Genomic DNA, 15,303 nt, shown 5'->3' with positions numbered 1-15,303 from the left:
TTGAAGTCTAATTTGTTCGATAATAGGTTAGCTACACCAGCTTGTTTCTTGGATCCATTTGATTGGAAAATCTTATCCCAACTCTTTATTCTGAGGTAATGCCTGTCTTTGAAGTTGATGTGTGTTTCTTTCATGTAGCAGAAGAATGGATTTTGTCTTTGTGTCCATTCTGTTAGGCTGTGCTGTGTTTTTTTTATGCAGGTTAATATTAAGGGAAATTAAGGATCATTGAATTTTAATTACTGGTTGTTTTTTAGTTTTTCTTGTTTGTGGTAAGGAATGTGGATTTACTGTGCTTTTTCATTTGGCTTTTTGTAAAGTGGGATTATCTATTGCCTATGTTTTTGTGAATGTAGTTAACTTCCTTCGGTTGGAGTTTTCCTTTCAGTACTTTCTGTAGGGTTGTATTAATGGATGTTTATTGTCTAAATCTAATTTTGTTGTGGAATATCTTGTTTTCTCCATCAATAGTGATTGAAGGCTTTGCTGGGTATAGTAGTCTGGGCTGGCATCTGTGGTCTCTTAGAGTTGGTAGAATGTCTATTCAGAACCTACTGAATTTCAGAGTTTCCATGGAGAAGTCAAGCGTAATTCTGATAGGTTTGCCGTTATATGTTACTTGGCCTTTTTTTTCTTTATTCTATATGTTTGATGTTTTACTTATTATGTGATGAGGGCACTTTTTTGTGGTCCACTCTATTTGGTGTTCTGTAGACCATTTGTACTTTCATTGGCATGTCTTCTTTTAAGTATGAAAAGGTTTTTTCTATCATTTTGTTGAATACATTTTCTGCAACTTTGAGTTGGGCTTCTTCACCTTCTATACTTACTATTCTTAGGTTTGGTCTTTTCACAGTGTCCCATATTTCCTGAATGTTTTGTGTTAGGGATTTGTTGGATTTAAGATTTTCTTTGGTCTATGAATCTGTTTCTCGTAGTGAATCTTCAACACCAGAAATTCTTTCTTCCAATTATTGTATTCTGTTGGTTATGCTTGCATCTGTAGTTCCTGATTGTTTACCCATCTTTTCTAATTCCAGCATTTTCTCAAACTGTGATATTTTTATTATTGTCTCTATTTCAGCTTTCACACCTTGCACTTCTTGAATTGGTTCTTGTACTTTTTGGTTTGTCTTTTCTCCATTTCTTTAAAGAATTTTCTTATTTCCTCTTTTAGGGTCTCTATCATTTTCATGAAGTTGTTTTTAAGGTCGTTTTCTTCTGGTTCATCTGTGTTGGAATGTTCAGATCGTGCTGGTGTATAGTCCCTAGAGTCTGGTGGTATCATACTTGTTTTTCTGTTGTTGAATGTGTTCCTACATTGTCGTCTTACCACCCCTTCTTCCAGTGGGTGCAGATGGGGTCCCTTCCTCTCCTGGTGGGTACAGGTCCAAGGTTCTCTTTAGGTGGACGCAAGCAGGTTGAATACTCAGATGGGTCTCATGGTGGCTGCAGGCAGGTTTGAGGCACTCCCTCTCCTGGTGGCTGGGAGCTGGACTAGCACAGTGATTTCAACAGACTCTCTATTGTTTGGTTCACAGAGGGAGAGTTGAGCTGCCTGCAGCTCCCAGGCTAAGATATCCCAGAGTGGACAAGCAGAAGTCAGCTCTGAGGCAGGGGCCCATCTCATGTCTGCCCTGAGTGGGGACAGGAGTAACCCAACAATCTCAGCAGACTCCTGTTTGCTTGATCTGCTGGGAGCAAGTCAACATTCCTCAAGTTCCTAGGCCAGGAGATCCCAGACTGGGCAAGCAGAAGTCAGGTGTCCAGTTGGTTTTCAATTTATGTAATTTTTCTATGATATTTAAAAGATCTCTCTCACATTTGCAGTGATCTTTAAGTTAAGTCAGGAGATGTCTCACAGCAGTGGTTATTTTTTTCCTACTGAAGCCTACATGCTACTTTCCTGAAAGACACTGATCTTACAAACTCTGCATCTCTGCTTTCCCTATGTAGTCCCTACGTATGGTTGTGGAGTGCAAATGGTCAAACACAGGCTTACTAGTTATCAAAGGCTCCAGTGGTGTCAGTCTAGTTCCACAATTTATGACTGGTCTTCACAATTGTTGGCTGGAACTGAGTGGAGTTACACAAACTGAGAAGGAAAAATGACATGTCTAGAATTTTTATGCCCATTATTGTTCAGCCCTCGGAGTTCTGTTTCATATGCTTCAGGCTTCAAAAGTACTAAAATCTTAAAATCTCCAATTACACTAAAGATTTCTCATAGTACTGTTAAGAATTTACTACTGCTAGTGTATGTGTGTGCATGTGTGTATTTCAGATTGTGATTAATATCAGACATTTTTCTGGAATTTCTTGGAACAGACTGTTAGAAATAAGTCACAAAGACAGAGAATACCATTCCAATGTCATTCTAGCTAAAGTTTCTGAACAAAGCAAACCTTACTAATGATCAAGAATGTGTGTTCTGTAAAAGGAAACACTGAGACAAGAAATACACTTGCCTTTTATTGTAACTCAGATGGTGTCTTTGCCTTTACCCCATTGTCTGGCTCTGACCTAGTAATCCTTTGACCTGGCTATTTTATTCAGGTGGACTATCTGAAGACACTTTTTGCATAGGAAGAAACGAAGGAAGAAAAGGAAGGGATCACTGTTTCAAAGAGAAAAGGGTCACTGCTCCAGGATATCTTATTCTTAAAACACAGTAGAGGGCTTTGTTTAAACAAAGGTTTTACTGGTTAGGATGGATTAAAACATTTACATAATTGTCTTACAAAGTGGGATGGATAAAATATTTAATTTTGCATGCAAAACACAAATTTTATAATGTGTGACAAAAAAGGCTTGTATCAGATATTTCATATAGGATAATTTTCAATGTTGGATGCAGGAGGAGCTCCTGTAACATAGTCTAATTGCTCTCTTCATAAGAATTTGTTGGATTTCCCCTCTTCATACAATATTAAAGCTCATGGTTATATTTACAAAAGCATGCATATACATGTGTACATACACACAAATGCAAACATATATATATACATATACATACATAGATACATACACACTACCCACACACACACATGTTCACATACACATACCCACATATTTATCCACATACATGCATATACACATACATACATATTTGCACAAACATAGACACATGTTCATACATACATGTACACTATACACTTAATAGTTGTAGCCCTAATACCTTAATAATGCATAACCCTAAAAGTTGTTCACAAAATTAGTTTTTAATGATCATTATGACTTTCAATTCATGAAAATGTTCTCCTTGAGAGCCCCTAAAATTAAACGTTAATGACTAAAAATGTGTGGAATTCTTTTAATTTAACCCCCCCCAAAAAAGCCCTGAAAATCAAACCAAATATCAAATATTTAAAGAATTTTCTATGTGGCTAAAGTTTTTCATGTGTATGTCGTATAATGTTTATGTATCAAAATTTTGTTAGAGTCCTTTAAAGAGTTCAGAAATTTCAACTTCTAAGATTAAACAAACCGAACAATATTACAAAGGTAGATGCCAAAGAGAAGCTGTGACTACTTCCTTACTGTTACTGCCTGGTATCCATGTTCATAAAGGGACACAATGTGCTCAAAATACCTCAGAAAATACTTTGGTCTTTTATGGTCATACAGTGTACCTACTACTCTGTGTAGAAATAACATCTTTGTAACAAGTTATATAAAGGAAAATAAGTTTTTGAATATAAGGATTTACAGAATAGTTTAGAAATGTCCAATGTGATTTTCAGTAGACAGTTACCATAGTGGCCAGTGTGATCCACAAAAGCAGGGTAAATCTAAGGTCAGCTTTATCAGGTTGATTGGCAGGAACCAAACATAGAACATGGTAATGAGAGGAACCAGTTTTACTTGCAGCAGCTGTTAATACTGACAATGCCTCTGAAATCATGGCTTAGTTTGCCTCCAAGACCAACTTTTATTTTTTTTCTCCAAAGCAACTTTGATTCCCAGTTTCAAATTTGAGTACCATCATGAATGTGAAATTCTTGCTTATGTTGAACCACTGTTTTTCCAAGCATAATAATTAAGCTATATGTTTATCAGTATTCTGAAGCCTACTGAAATCCTAGACTATAACTACAAACATAAATTTTAAAAGTTTTGTCTTCTTTAGTATTTAATGAAAACATTGCTGATGTTTAATTGTAGGTGTTTACTTAATAATGACAGTTCAAGTGAGGTGATGATATTTACAAGCTGTGTGTCTGCATTTTTAGAATATATACCCAGATCATGTTATGTGCTGAAGAAAATATGAACCTTTTTAAAACAGTTTCTAATAATTTGGAGAAAGATGAATTCAGATTTTATTGTATTATTTTGCTACACTTTTCCCATTTAAGCTTTAGAAAATTACTGTATAGCTCATCAGCCAAATTTCTAGCTGAGATAATTTGACTGTCTACAAGAGGCGTAAACAAGATAATTGAAATGAGATAAAACATAATTGAAAAAGGAATTCTCAGCAGTATGAAATGTGATTTTAAAAAAGGCTGGCTTCCAAAGTGGGAGGAAACATAATTCAAACTGCCCACTGTTTACATTCCATGTATGGGGAAGGTTCAGACTCTGAAGACACCCCAGAGTAAAACGAGAAGAGGAAAAGGGCTCATAGGCAAATTGGTTGCATAGCAACATGCAGATTTACTAACATGATGAAAATGTGTACTAGGGGTTACCTAGTATAAAGCACACAGTAAAAGTACCACATCTAACCATCAGAGGACTGAAACAAATGTACATAAATACTAAGTCTCATAAGTACAATTTACATTGGGGACTGTGTTCATTTTCAGAGCCTGGGAACAACAGTGGAGCTGAGAATACTTTCACATCTACAATCACTGTGATGTCTGACACAAAATGAGAAAAACAAAATTGAATGTATGGGTCAATCCACAGAGGGTTGTTGAAGACACAGGGTATCGTTGACAGTTTTATAAGAGAAGTATTATTTAGGAGGTCAGTTTGGGTTAGGGACTGCAGACCTTCAGATCTAGATTATCTGAGGGTTAGCAATGTTCAACCTGACTCAAACATGGGGCAGTTCTGCTCAACATAGTGAGGCAGGGACTAACCCTTCTCCGTATCTATGTATATAAACAGCTCAGACTTTCTCCGTACAAGAGTATGGCTTAGCCTTGCAGAAATTGGCCATAATAGCATGAAGGTCAGAGATTAGGAGACATTAGGGCTTTGAGGAACTGGGCTATAGTGCCTCTGGCATCTTCTTTTGCAACCTCTATTATTTAAATATTGATCTCAAAGACACTTCAGACCACAAGCTTCTGAGGTTTGCTTGATAACTGCTTTTCTGGAAAAAAAATGTTGCTGAATTAGTAACTAATATAAATATAAAAGACATTTAAATTACTCAATTTGTAGTAGTAGAGAGAATAGTGTTTTACAGCAATTTACCCAAAACAGTAACTTTCTCAGAAGTATACATGTATGAATATAATGACGGCAAATGAAATAAAGTTTGATGATTATTTTCTGTGGATAAAGCATGTTCCCATAATATGATTTAATTAATTATTGTACAGCAAGAGCCTAAAAGTATTTTCTGTTTGAATGACAGAAGAATATTTTAGGGTGTATCTATGTATGATTACTGCAGCAAACATAGATGTACAATGGAAGGAACACATCAATTATAAAGTTGCCCTGTGATGAAAAGAAGAGAAAGGCAACTGCTGAATCTCTAAAACTCCCTCATCCTGTGACATTTTACACACCATGGCAGAGATGAAAGGAGAGAGATCCAGAAATCAAAGTTGCTTGTGATTGGTTCTGGTATTATTTCTGTTTTTAGCATTCTCCTAACATTCAACATTTCTGTGCTCTCTATGTTTCATTTTTAATGGAAAATCTGGAGTCCTCCATCAGAGCTATACTAACAATCATATTGTCATCAGAGTTTCACATTGATAACACAGAATTACTTTAACGAAGATCTGTGTTTCCATCACTGAGTTCATGAAAGTATACCTACATAGTATAGCCAACCAAAGATCTTCTGGTCCTACATTTTAGGGGGATATTTGGCATGTAATAAATTTTTATAGCCCATCATTAGAATATATTTTGATTTAAGCTCCATATATGAGTTTGATATATTTTCATGAAAAATACTGAATATAGATTTTAATTAGCAATTCACATAAAGATTAAATAAAATTCCATTCCCAAAATCAATATTGCCCATATTGCAACTCTGAAAGCAATGAAAGAGATTTTCATTGACTATGTTTGTCTCCTTAGATAAATTTACAAAGAAAAATGAGAGTTACTGGTGTTATTACCCAAGGAGCAAAAAGGATTGGAAGCCCAGAGTACATAAAATCCTACAAAATTGCCTATAGCAACGATGGGAAAACCTGGACAATGTACAAAGTGAAAGGCACAAATGAAGACATGGTAAGACTAACTCATTCTATGGAATTTAATTAAAATTCCTTGATGACCACATGTTATCATGTGACATCTGAGCCTTCTGCTAGAGGCTTGTGTTAAAATACATTTCTGCAGCTTTTCTGATTTTAATTGGGTAGAAGTATCAGGGCTTTCCTAAGTTGGGAATTTCTACCAGCTGCCATTTAAAATATCCCTAGATTTTAATTGATGCTTCTATAAATAATTGTCAAAAAGTTAGTGAAGTGTTGTGTATGACAAGTGAGCTGCCTTAAGGACAAGCGTCATGTCAATCCATTCTCCTTGCTTTCACAGATAGCCTTCTCCTTGGTCAAATAATTTACTATTTTAAAAAGAAGAGCACTGAATGATAGAAAGGATGTATATATGTGCATATTTTGCATTTTGGAAAGGTAACTGTTACTGAGCAGAAAGAAAGTGTGGAAAAAATGAGTATGGCATCTAATATCTCCTTTTCCTTTGATGTTCAGAACTTTAAACTAAACTAATTCATTTTGAAACAACCTTAGAAAGTTTGGTAAAGAAGAGCAAGGGAATGGTGGTTTCCAGAAAAGTCTACTCATTTGCAAGTAGAAAGATTCAGACTAACTTGAAGGATGTAGGGAGTTAATTTTTAAGAGAGACATGACAGGCAAACAGAAAAATAAATGATATAGGATTATACATGTATATACATGTATAGAGAGATGAAGAGGAAGAGAAAAGGGAAATAGAAAGAGACAGAGACATGGAGAAGGACTTCCCCTGGTTCTGCAGTCCTGACCTTTGAAGTGGTAGAGGGGGCTGGAGAGATAGGTCAGCATTTCAGAGCACTTACAGCTCTTGTGGAGGATCCTGATTAGGTTCTCAGCACCTACACTGTGGCTTACAACGAACTATTTAATGACAGTTTCAAGGGATCTGATATCTTTGTCTGACCTTGGTAGGTACAAGACACACACAATATGAATATATGTACATGCAGGCATAAAACTCATACACATAAAGTTAAACAAATAAATCCTTATAAAAACTTAAAAATTAGTCAGGGAAGTATGATTATGTCATAGTACACAGTGTTTTACAGTACTTTTTTTTGCTTACTGTTGATGGCAAGGTGTTTCGTAAATTTTCAATAATACTTCATTATAATCTTTTAGGAATTGTGTTGACTGGTTTTCGTGTGTATGAAAATAAAGAATCTATTGCAAATGTATATGTATACAGGCACACACACATTCACAGACATACATGTGTACATATATACATGTATGCACACATATAAAGGTAAGGGTCTCACTCTGTAGCCAAGGTTGACTTTGAATTTCTTGTGATCCTCCTGCCTCATGGTTATTCAGCTTTCTCACCCTCCGTAATACTGTTACTGCAGCGTGAGCCACAATGTCCAGCTTTTAAAATACTGTATGTCTTTACACAGGTGTTCCGTGGAAATGTTGATAACAACACACCCTATGCTAATTCTTTCACACCCCCTATGAAAGCTCAGTATGTCAGACTCTATCCCCAAATTTGTCGAAGGCACTGTACATTAAGAATGGAGCTCCTTGGCTGTGAGCTTTCAGGTATGTCTCTGTTTTCTGTCATGGAACTGTCTTTAATGAGAAGAGAAAGCATCTCAGTATGTGCTTAGCTACTAATCTCTAGGTTTTCAGCAATCACAGAAGTTTATTTCTTCTACAAAATATGTAGGGCATGGTTCACTGCGAAGATGCATGCAGTTTATGTGTCAAATAAAGTTGTAAAGAACCCTACAGAAATAGTACAGAGTCAAGTAATCAAATAGCGTATACCAGAAATTCTCATGAGGAGCTGTTGTCAAAAGATGCGCCCCCATTGATTTTGGTTGTAAATATGATTTATGTTTGGTAATGAGAGTTCAATTTAAAAATACAATCTGCTTGACCTCATAAATTGTGCAAATTTAGGCTGTAAGTTCCAAAGAAAGTAAGTTTTATCTTTAAACTCAGTGCTTTCTTTTTAGGTTCTGTGAAACACGTAAATTTATCATCCCTCCCTAGGGAGCAATACTTCAACACCAAGAGTACTACTATAAATTCATTCTTGGAGCATTCTCAGCTAGCAACCTGCTTATTATATAAGCCATGGCTATCTAGCTCAAGGGTAATCCATCAAAGAACACTGAATTAAAGAATTCTCCTGCAGGATCATCAGAACAAGATACAAACACGAAAACATTGTGTCTGGATCCCATTTTTTTGTAACTATGTTCTGAATTAAATAGAACATCACTTCTGCTTATTCACTCAGTTATGTCTTAGAGATCAGTTACTGTATTTCATGCATATAAACTTAACCTGTCTTTGTCAAGGTGACAAATGATTTCTTTTTTCCCAACAGCAGTGAATAAATTGGAAAGTTCACCTGTGCCACGTTTTAGCATAATCCACCAAACAGGGAAACCTCTTTCCAAGTTTGAAAGAGCACCACCATTATGAAAATTTAAGTTAGTTCTTTGAAAATTTCCTCTGTATGTTTAATTCATGTTTACCACTCTCTCCCTCCATCACGTAACTCCTCTGCCCACATGAACTGAAATTTCTCCCTACCTTCCCATCACTAGAATCCTGTCCTGGAGGAGAAAACCGAGCAAATGATTGTAAGCAAATACAAGAGGGTGTTTTTAAAAAGAGCATTCTTTATCAGTTCATTCACTGAAAGAAATCAGAGTAAATTTGCCATATCAGTGAACCTCCTGTAAGGATCATATGTGCATAGTCTATAACAGTGTTGTTGTTTTTAGACAAATGTTTTCACTGCCATTCATCATCTTAGCAGACATTCACTTTTTTGATTATTTAGACCAGGTTATTGATTGCTACTAAATGTGAGCAGTATTATTGCTGCAGAGTGTTTGTATTGCCTGTCGTTTTATCACCAGAGGCCAGTGTCATCCCTAAGCCATTCATCATAAAGCAATCAGGAGGAAACCACAGGATGATGATGCTTGCAGCAAGACCCCGTGTTTGGTTTTTTTTTTTTTTTTTGGTTTTTTTGTTTGTTTATTTGTTTAACATCACCTACCCCACTTCTTCAGTCCTTTGATTCATGAGGACCAGCTTCTCATACATGGCACACTTACACCCTTAAGGTGTAAATATATTTTGCTGGCAAGTTTGACAAGAGGTTACAATTGACACTTTACAGGATTTATTTTCTGAAAAGGAAGTAGTGTTCTCAATCCCAATATTACAAATTGATTTTCAACTTGGGTACAGAGAACAGTATCTCTAGCAAGATACTAACTGAATTTAAAGACTTGAGAGTATTTCACCATAGAAATAATCGATGCCTACATGGCACTTTTATTTTTTTAGGTTCTGTTCTTACAGGTAAAAGAGATAATTAATTTATATTCACAAAAATCATATGAATGAGTCAGGAAATTTGTGAAATATAAAGCTCATTGCTAAATAATTTAGCTGTTATTCTTAGAAATAAGTATTGACATAATGTTTCATAATATTTCACCCAGTTGCATGCAATACTGTAAAGTCCAAGCCTCCCTTATTATTTTCAACAGTCATAGATCTTCAACATTGCCTAGAAGCAGCTTCTCTCTTTCCATATACTTGAAAAGAACATCTTTTAAATTGTATGAAAGCCGACTTGGGATGTTTGGAAGGAAACAGATCAGGATCATAATTAGAATACTAAAACTCATTCACACATTCTTTAATTAATAATTACTTCAGGGCATAATAATATAAAGCTGTTTTCTTAACTATGCACTAGATATCAGAATGGATATGAAATGAATTTTGATTAAAAAAATTGTCAAAGTCATTTCTTATCTATTTAATTTTTCAGATATTTTACTAGAAAAGAAACAGTAATCCTGTTTTTATATTTCATGTATTCTGCAAACTAAACAAAATTTTACAATGATTGGTCTGTAGCAAGGGCCAAGGGCAGGCTCCAAATAAAAGAATTCAGGAGTCATGAAGACAGTGTGCACTACATGGGAATTGCCTGAAGAAAAATATTACACCATTATGACTATTAAAACTTTCTAGAATCTGTGAGCTCTGTTAGGACAATGAATTTTTCCCTTAGAATTCATATTTTGGCTTTAGAGCCTATTTACTTTTGGGTTTAGGATGTATGTCTCCTCAATAAGATGCTGGCTAAGAAAACAGCCTTCCACGCCCTGTTTGCCATGCCGTGGAACTAAAGACGGAGGTACAGACTACACAGAGGAGCTTCAGCAGGGAAGAAATTATTCAAAATGACTAGTTCAGATAGCAACTAGCTAAAGTCAATTACTTTCAGTGGAATGTTCTATGCTTTCGCTCCTAGATGCTAAACATAAAATAGTCTGCACTGAGCAACAGTGCCCAGTTTTAGGATGCTAAATGGCAGTCACTGAAATGTTGGTACTTGGACACTTAACATTGCTTTATGTTGGAATTAGCTTTATGGAAATAATAAAAGAGCTAATTTTTATTGAATGCTGATTTTGTCAGCAATATTTCTAAATACATTGTTTTTTGTCAAGATTCTATTGCAATCTTCATTTTGGAGATTTGAAAACTGAAATGTAAGTTGAATGAATAATAGGTATAAGACCACACATCCAGTGAGGGGAAGATCAGTAGAATATGAAGGAAGGCATTGCACTGGAGAAGTTCACTCTCTTTTCTTTGCCCTATAACATTCTAACTCGTCTTGCCAGATCCTTAGCCAAATCTTAGTCACTGGACAATATAAAAATAGATTCATCTCTCCTATAGAAATCTGGCAAGTTTTTAGCATACCTACACATGGACACATCATTTTCAATAGCATACAAACCAAAATTTCATACCTTACCAAAATTGGAAATGCATGGTAAAATGATAATCTTCCAAAATATGCAAGTATTAAATTTTATTTTGTTTGAATATAGGAGTTTATGGAAATAATGAATGGTTTTAGTTAGAGATATTTTAATATTCTTGTTGTCTTACTCATTTTTCTGAATTCCGTAGCTGTATCATGCCTGACACATGTTATATATTAAGTAAATATTATCTTCCTCCCTTCTAGAGGAAGCCATATTTATGTCAGATTAATCAATTCTCACCATTCTAGCACTTAAAGACTGAGTGAGGATAGCTAGAGTTACAAGGTCAACTTGGCCACAGTGTGAGACCCTTTCACTAAACTGTAAAAGTAGTGTGTATTTCTTAGATAACAAAACTCTGCCTGCTTTAGAATATTGCTGTGGAGCAATTTACAAAAATGACTCTGTACTAGGGAAATTCCATTGGTGATATTATGAAAACAAATAAAAGAAAGCCAAATATACTTTATGAGAAAATGGCCCATCCTCCAAGACACAATAAAATTGTGGAAAACTAGGGAACAGTCATGAGGCTCCCAGTAATGAGACAGAAGAGACTATTTCGACAATGTTTTCATTTTGCAAAATCATTTATCATAGAAAAGTATTCTGAATTGTCTGTCTTGTTTTCAATTTTTCCAAAATGTATTCAGACAAAATAGCTTGAATTGGCTATCGTGTTTTTCTATTTTATTCCAGATTTATTTCTGATTATAGCTCCTCTTTTGAATTTCGATGTCCTCTCTTTGGGGGAATTATATTCCATCTTCTCTTTCCACTCAGAAATAAACAAGGAAAAGTTCCAGGATGATCAATTATTTTCTTCATGGGGTTCTTCTCCTTTTACCAGGCTGTTCAGAACCTTTGGGGATGAAATCAGGGCATATACAAGACTACCAGATCACCGCCTCCAGCGTCTTCAGAACACTCAACATGGACATGTTCACTTGGGAACCAAGGAAAGCCCGGCTGGACAAGCAAGGCAAAGTAAATGCATGGACCTCCGGCCACAATGACCAGTCACAGTGGTTGCAGGTAATGCCTTTCAAATGTTTCACAGCCTATCTCACTCCTCTGATGTGAAAGCTTTCCTAATGGCTAGCTGAATTATTTTACACAGCTTCAAGTATGCTTTCATAGTTGCCTTTCCAAACCAGCAAAACAGAAATAACTTATAAAATCATATCTCTGGTCTGTATTCACTCAGAACTGATACACTGATGCAGCCTGTTGACAAGTTGGCTGGGTAAACTGTACCAGATTGCACGGTACACACCTGATCAGATTTGTAGCTCACTTGATCAAATTTGAGACAATCTGCTTGCCAAGTTTATCTCATCTGATGTTTTGTATTTTATTTAATACTGATAATTAACATTAGGATCTGAAAACATTTGAGTCATGCCACCGACCAGCACAGAATCTCACAGTGCCATTACTCATGACAGCATCTCTTTACCTGTGGTTGCAAAGCAATGGGATAATTTGATTACACTCTCCTAATAAAATTAACTTATGAATGGAATGAGGATTCCACAGAGTCTGTTAAGCATTTACAATTAAAGTAAGGTTACATCTGATTCTTTTAAAAATAGTCCTCTTGAAATTCCTTTATTTATGGGATACCTTTATGCATACACACTTTTGTAAATGTCTCCTGTGGCATCAAAAATATGATGACTCAATTTCATAATGAGGTTAGTTTCATCCATATGCGTGAGCCCCACTTGCATTTTACATTTTATTATTGAGTTTAAAAACCCTTGATAAACAATGGTATATTTATATACAATGAAAACACTTAAAACAGCAAATGCTAATGGCTACCGAGTCTCATTTGTCATTACTGAGGTCATCTGAAATTTCCAATAATCCTTTTCAGTTTTGTTACTGGGTTTTACAGTATTATAGTTCCACAATTAGAAATAGTCCATTGTTTTCTATAGTTTCCTTAAATTTTAATTGACTCTTTTATTTAGCTTACAAACATTACAGGAAATTATATTTGAGCTCTACATTAAGTTTATAAAGCAGGAGTATGTTTGCTGTATATTACTATATCATCCAACCTGCTGTTCTTATCTAGCCTGAGGCACTGCTCACTACATTAAATCATCCATGTAACAAGTGATAATGTGCAATGTACCCCTGAAGCATCACAGGTGCTCAAGTGCCAGACATCTTCATGCTTTGAAGACAGCTTTTGTCTTAGAATTCATCTTTATTTTTTTATTTTTATTTTTATTGTTTTTGGTTTTTCGAGACAGGGTTTCTCTGTATTGTTTTGGAGGCTGTCCTGGAACTAGCTTTGTAGACCAGGCTGGCCTCGAACTCACAGAGATCCACCTGCCTCTGCCTCCCGAGTGCTGGGATTAAAGGCGTGCGCCACCAACGCCCGGCTAGAATTCATCTTTAAATTGACTAACATCACACCAAACTTTGTTTTCCTCTTTGCTGAAGTTGCTAAGTGTTCTCTTCTAATACCACCCTTTCATCTACTGGTTATCATCTCACTAATATGTCTGTCTTACCAACTCCACAGGCTTTGATTAACTGATTTCCCAAGTACCAGTGATTTTAGCAACTAGAATGTGGATCAGGGTATCTTGAAATTATTATCATTCTTATAATTCTACTGTCACTTATTGATTGGAACTTCGACCCCTATTTCTTGCGTTTATCCTGAAGCTTATTAACCATCTTCCTAGTTACTATTCCTATGCTTTAAAAATATCTGTTTCTCTAATCGTAAGTGTTGAGCATGAGTGGGAGGTATGTTCATGTGTGTATGCTAAAATGCAAATACTGTTTTCTTTCACTCTTGCTGAAAATTTTTCAGTTGATCTCTCTAGGCCTGTGAATAAAATATAAATTCCTAATACAGCCTAAAAATCTTTTCATGATTTGTCCTCATTCATCTTTTACTACACATTTTAATTTCCTCAAACTTAACACCATCTGTCTCTTGCTGTTCTGTTATAAATTTACTCTTCCTAGAGAAAAGGGGAAAGCATCAGCCTCTGACATGAGATCCTTCAGCTTAGCTTTGGATACTGTTTTCTGTGCAAAGCTTGGCTTTTAGCTATGCCCAACCAGTATGTGATCCAAGATATCTACTATGTTTACGAGTCTCACATTATTATGGATGGTGATACCTTCCAAGTCCCTCTTGGAGGCCTGAAAACAGAGATCACACTGAATCATATAGAGATTTTTTTTTCCCAATATGCTTTGCAGTTCTATCAATTTGTAAGGAACTAAATCTAATCCATCTTTGTTTTAGGCTTTGGTGGCTCCTTTCCTTTGTTACTCTTGTGTATATGTGCAATTTAGAAGTAAAATAAAATTTGAACAAAATCATTTCAACATAGTGATAAGTTATATAATCAACTTGGCCTTTTAATGACTAATGGGCAGGTAGCATATACAGCATAGATACACTGATCAATGAAATGATTCCTATGTTGAGTAGAACAGAGTGTGGCAGCTCAAATTTCCATGGCAACACTCAAATAGTATTGCTATTTAAGAGTTGGAATTTCTGCTTTATGCTTTCAAATTGGGTTGATTATCAGTAACTCGAACATGAATAATTAAAACCATAGAAAATAAGGCTACTATTTTTCCATGCTCCAGAAAAATATATGCTTTTCAGTAGCAAAATAAAGCTATTTCGAAACTATAATCCTGTGCTAGATACTTAGCTTCAAAATGTCTGGTGTATTGTGATGGCTGTCTGTTTACTTTCTCAGCTTGTACTCCAGTACCTAATATAATACAATGACCAATACAAACATATGGGAGATACATTGACTTATTGCATGAGTAGAATTAATTCAAGTGAAATTCAAGTAATGCATTTTGTTCTACGCAGTATATATTTGATATTTAGTATAAAAATAAAACTGGTATATATATATTCTCAAATAATTTTTCTGTACTAAGTATCAAATTAATGCAGGCATATTACAGAAGCATTTTGTCATTGAATAACAATTGCAACCCTCACA

General features: G+C 35.4%; 1 protein-coding gene across 2 annotated transcripts in view; it reads left to right on the top strand.

The window, feature by feature from the left end:
* Nucleotides 1-15,303, top strand: part of Edil3 (EGF like repeats and discoidin domains 3) — a 476,202-nt gene that overhangs the window by 355,466 nt on the left and 105,433 nt on the right. For both annotated transcript variants that reach the window (XM_021223453.2, XM_005065680.4), the window contains 3 exons: nt 6,280-6,435; nt 7,868-8,012; nt 12,144-12,328. In XM_021223453.2, coding sequence (XP_021079112.1) covers nt 6,280-6,435; nt 7,868-8,012; nt 12,144-12,328 — 486 coding nt within the window. The remainder of the gene's footprint in view (nt 1-6,279; nt 6,436-7,867; nt 8,013-12,143; nt 12,329-15,303) is intronic.

Source organism: Mesocricetus auratus, unplaced genomic scaffold (genome assembly GCF_017639785.1).
Source record: "Mesocricetus auratus isolate SY011 unplaced genomic scaffold, BCM_Maur_2.0 Super-Scaffold_100020, whole genome shotgun sequence".
Classification (NCBI taxonomy): domain Eukaryota; kingdom Metazoa; phylum Chordata; class Mammalia; order Rodentia; family Cricetidae; genus Mesocricetus; species Mesocricetus auratus.
The sequence above is the reverse complement of the archived record's forward strand: the minus strand, read 5'-3'. Positions and strand labels throughout refer to the sequence as shown.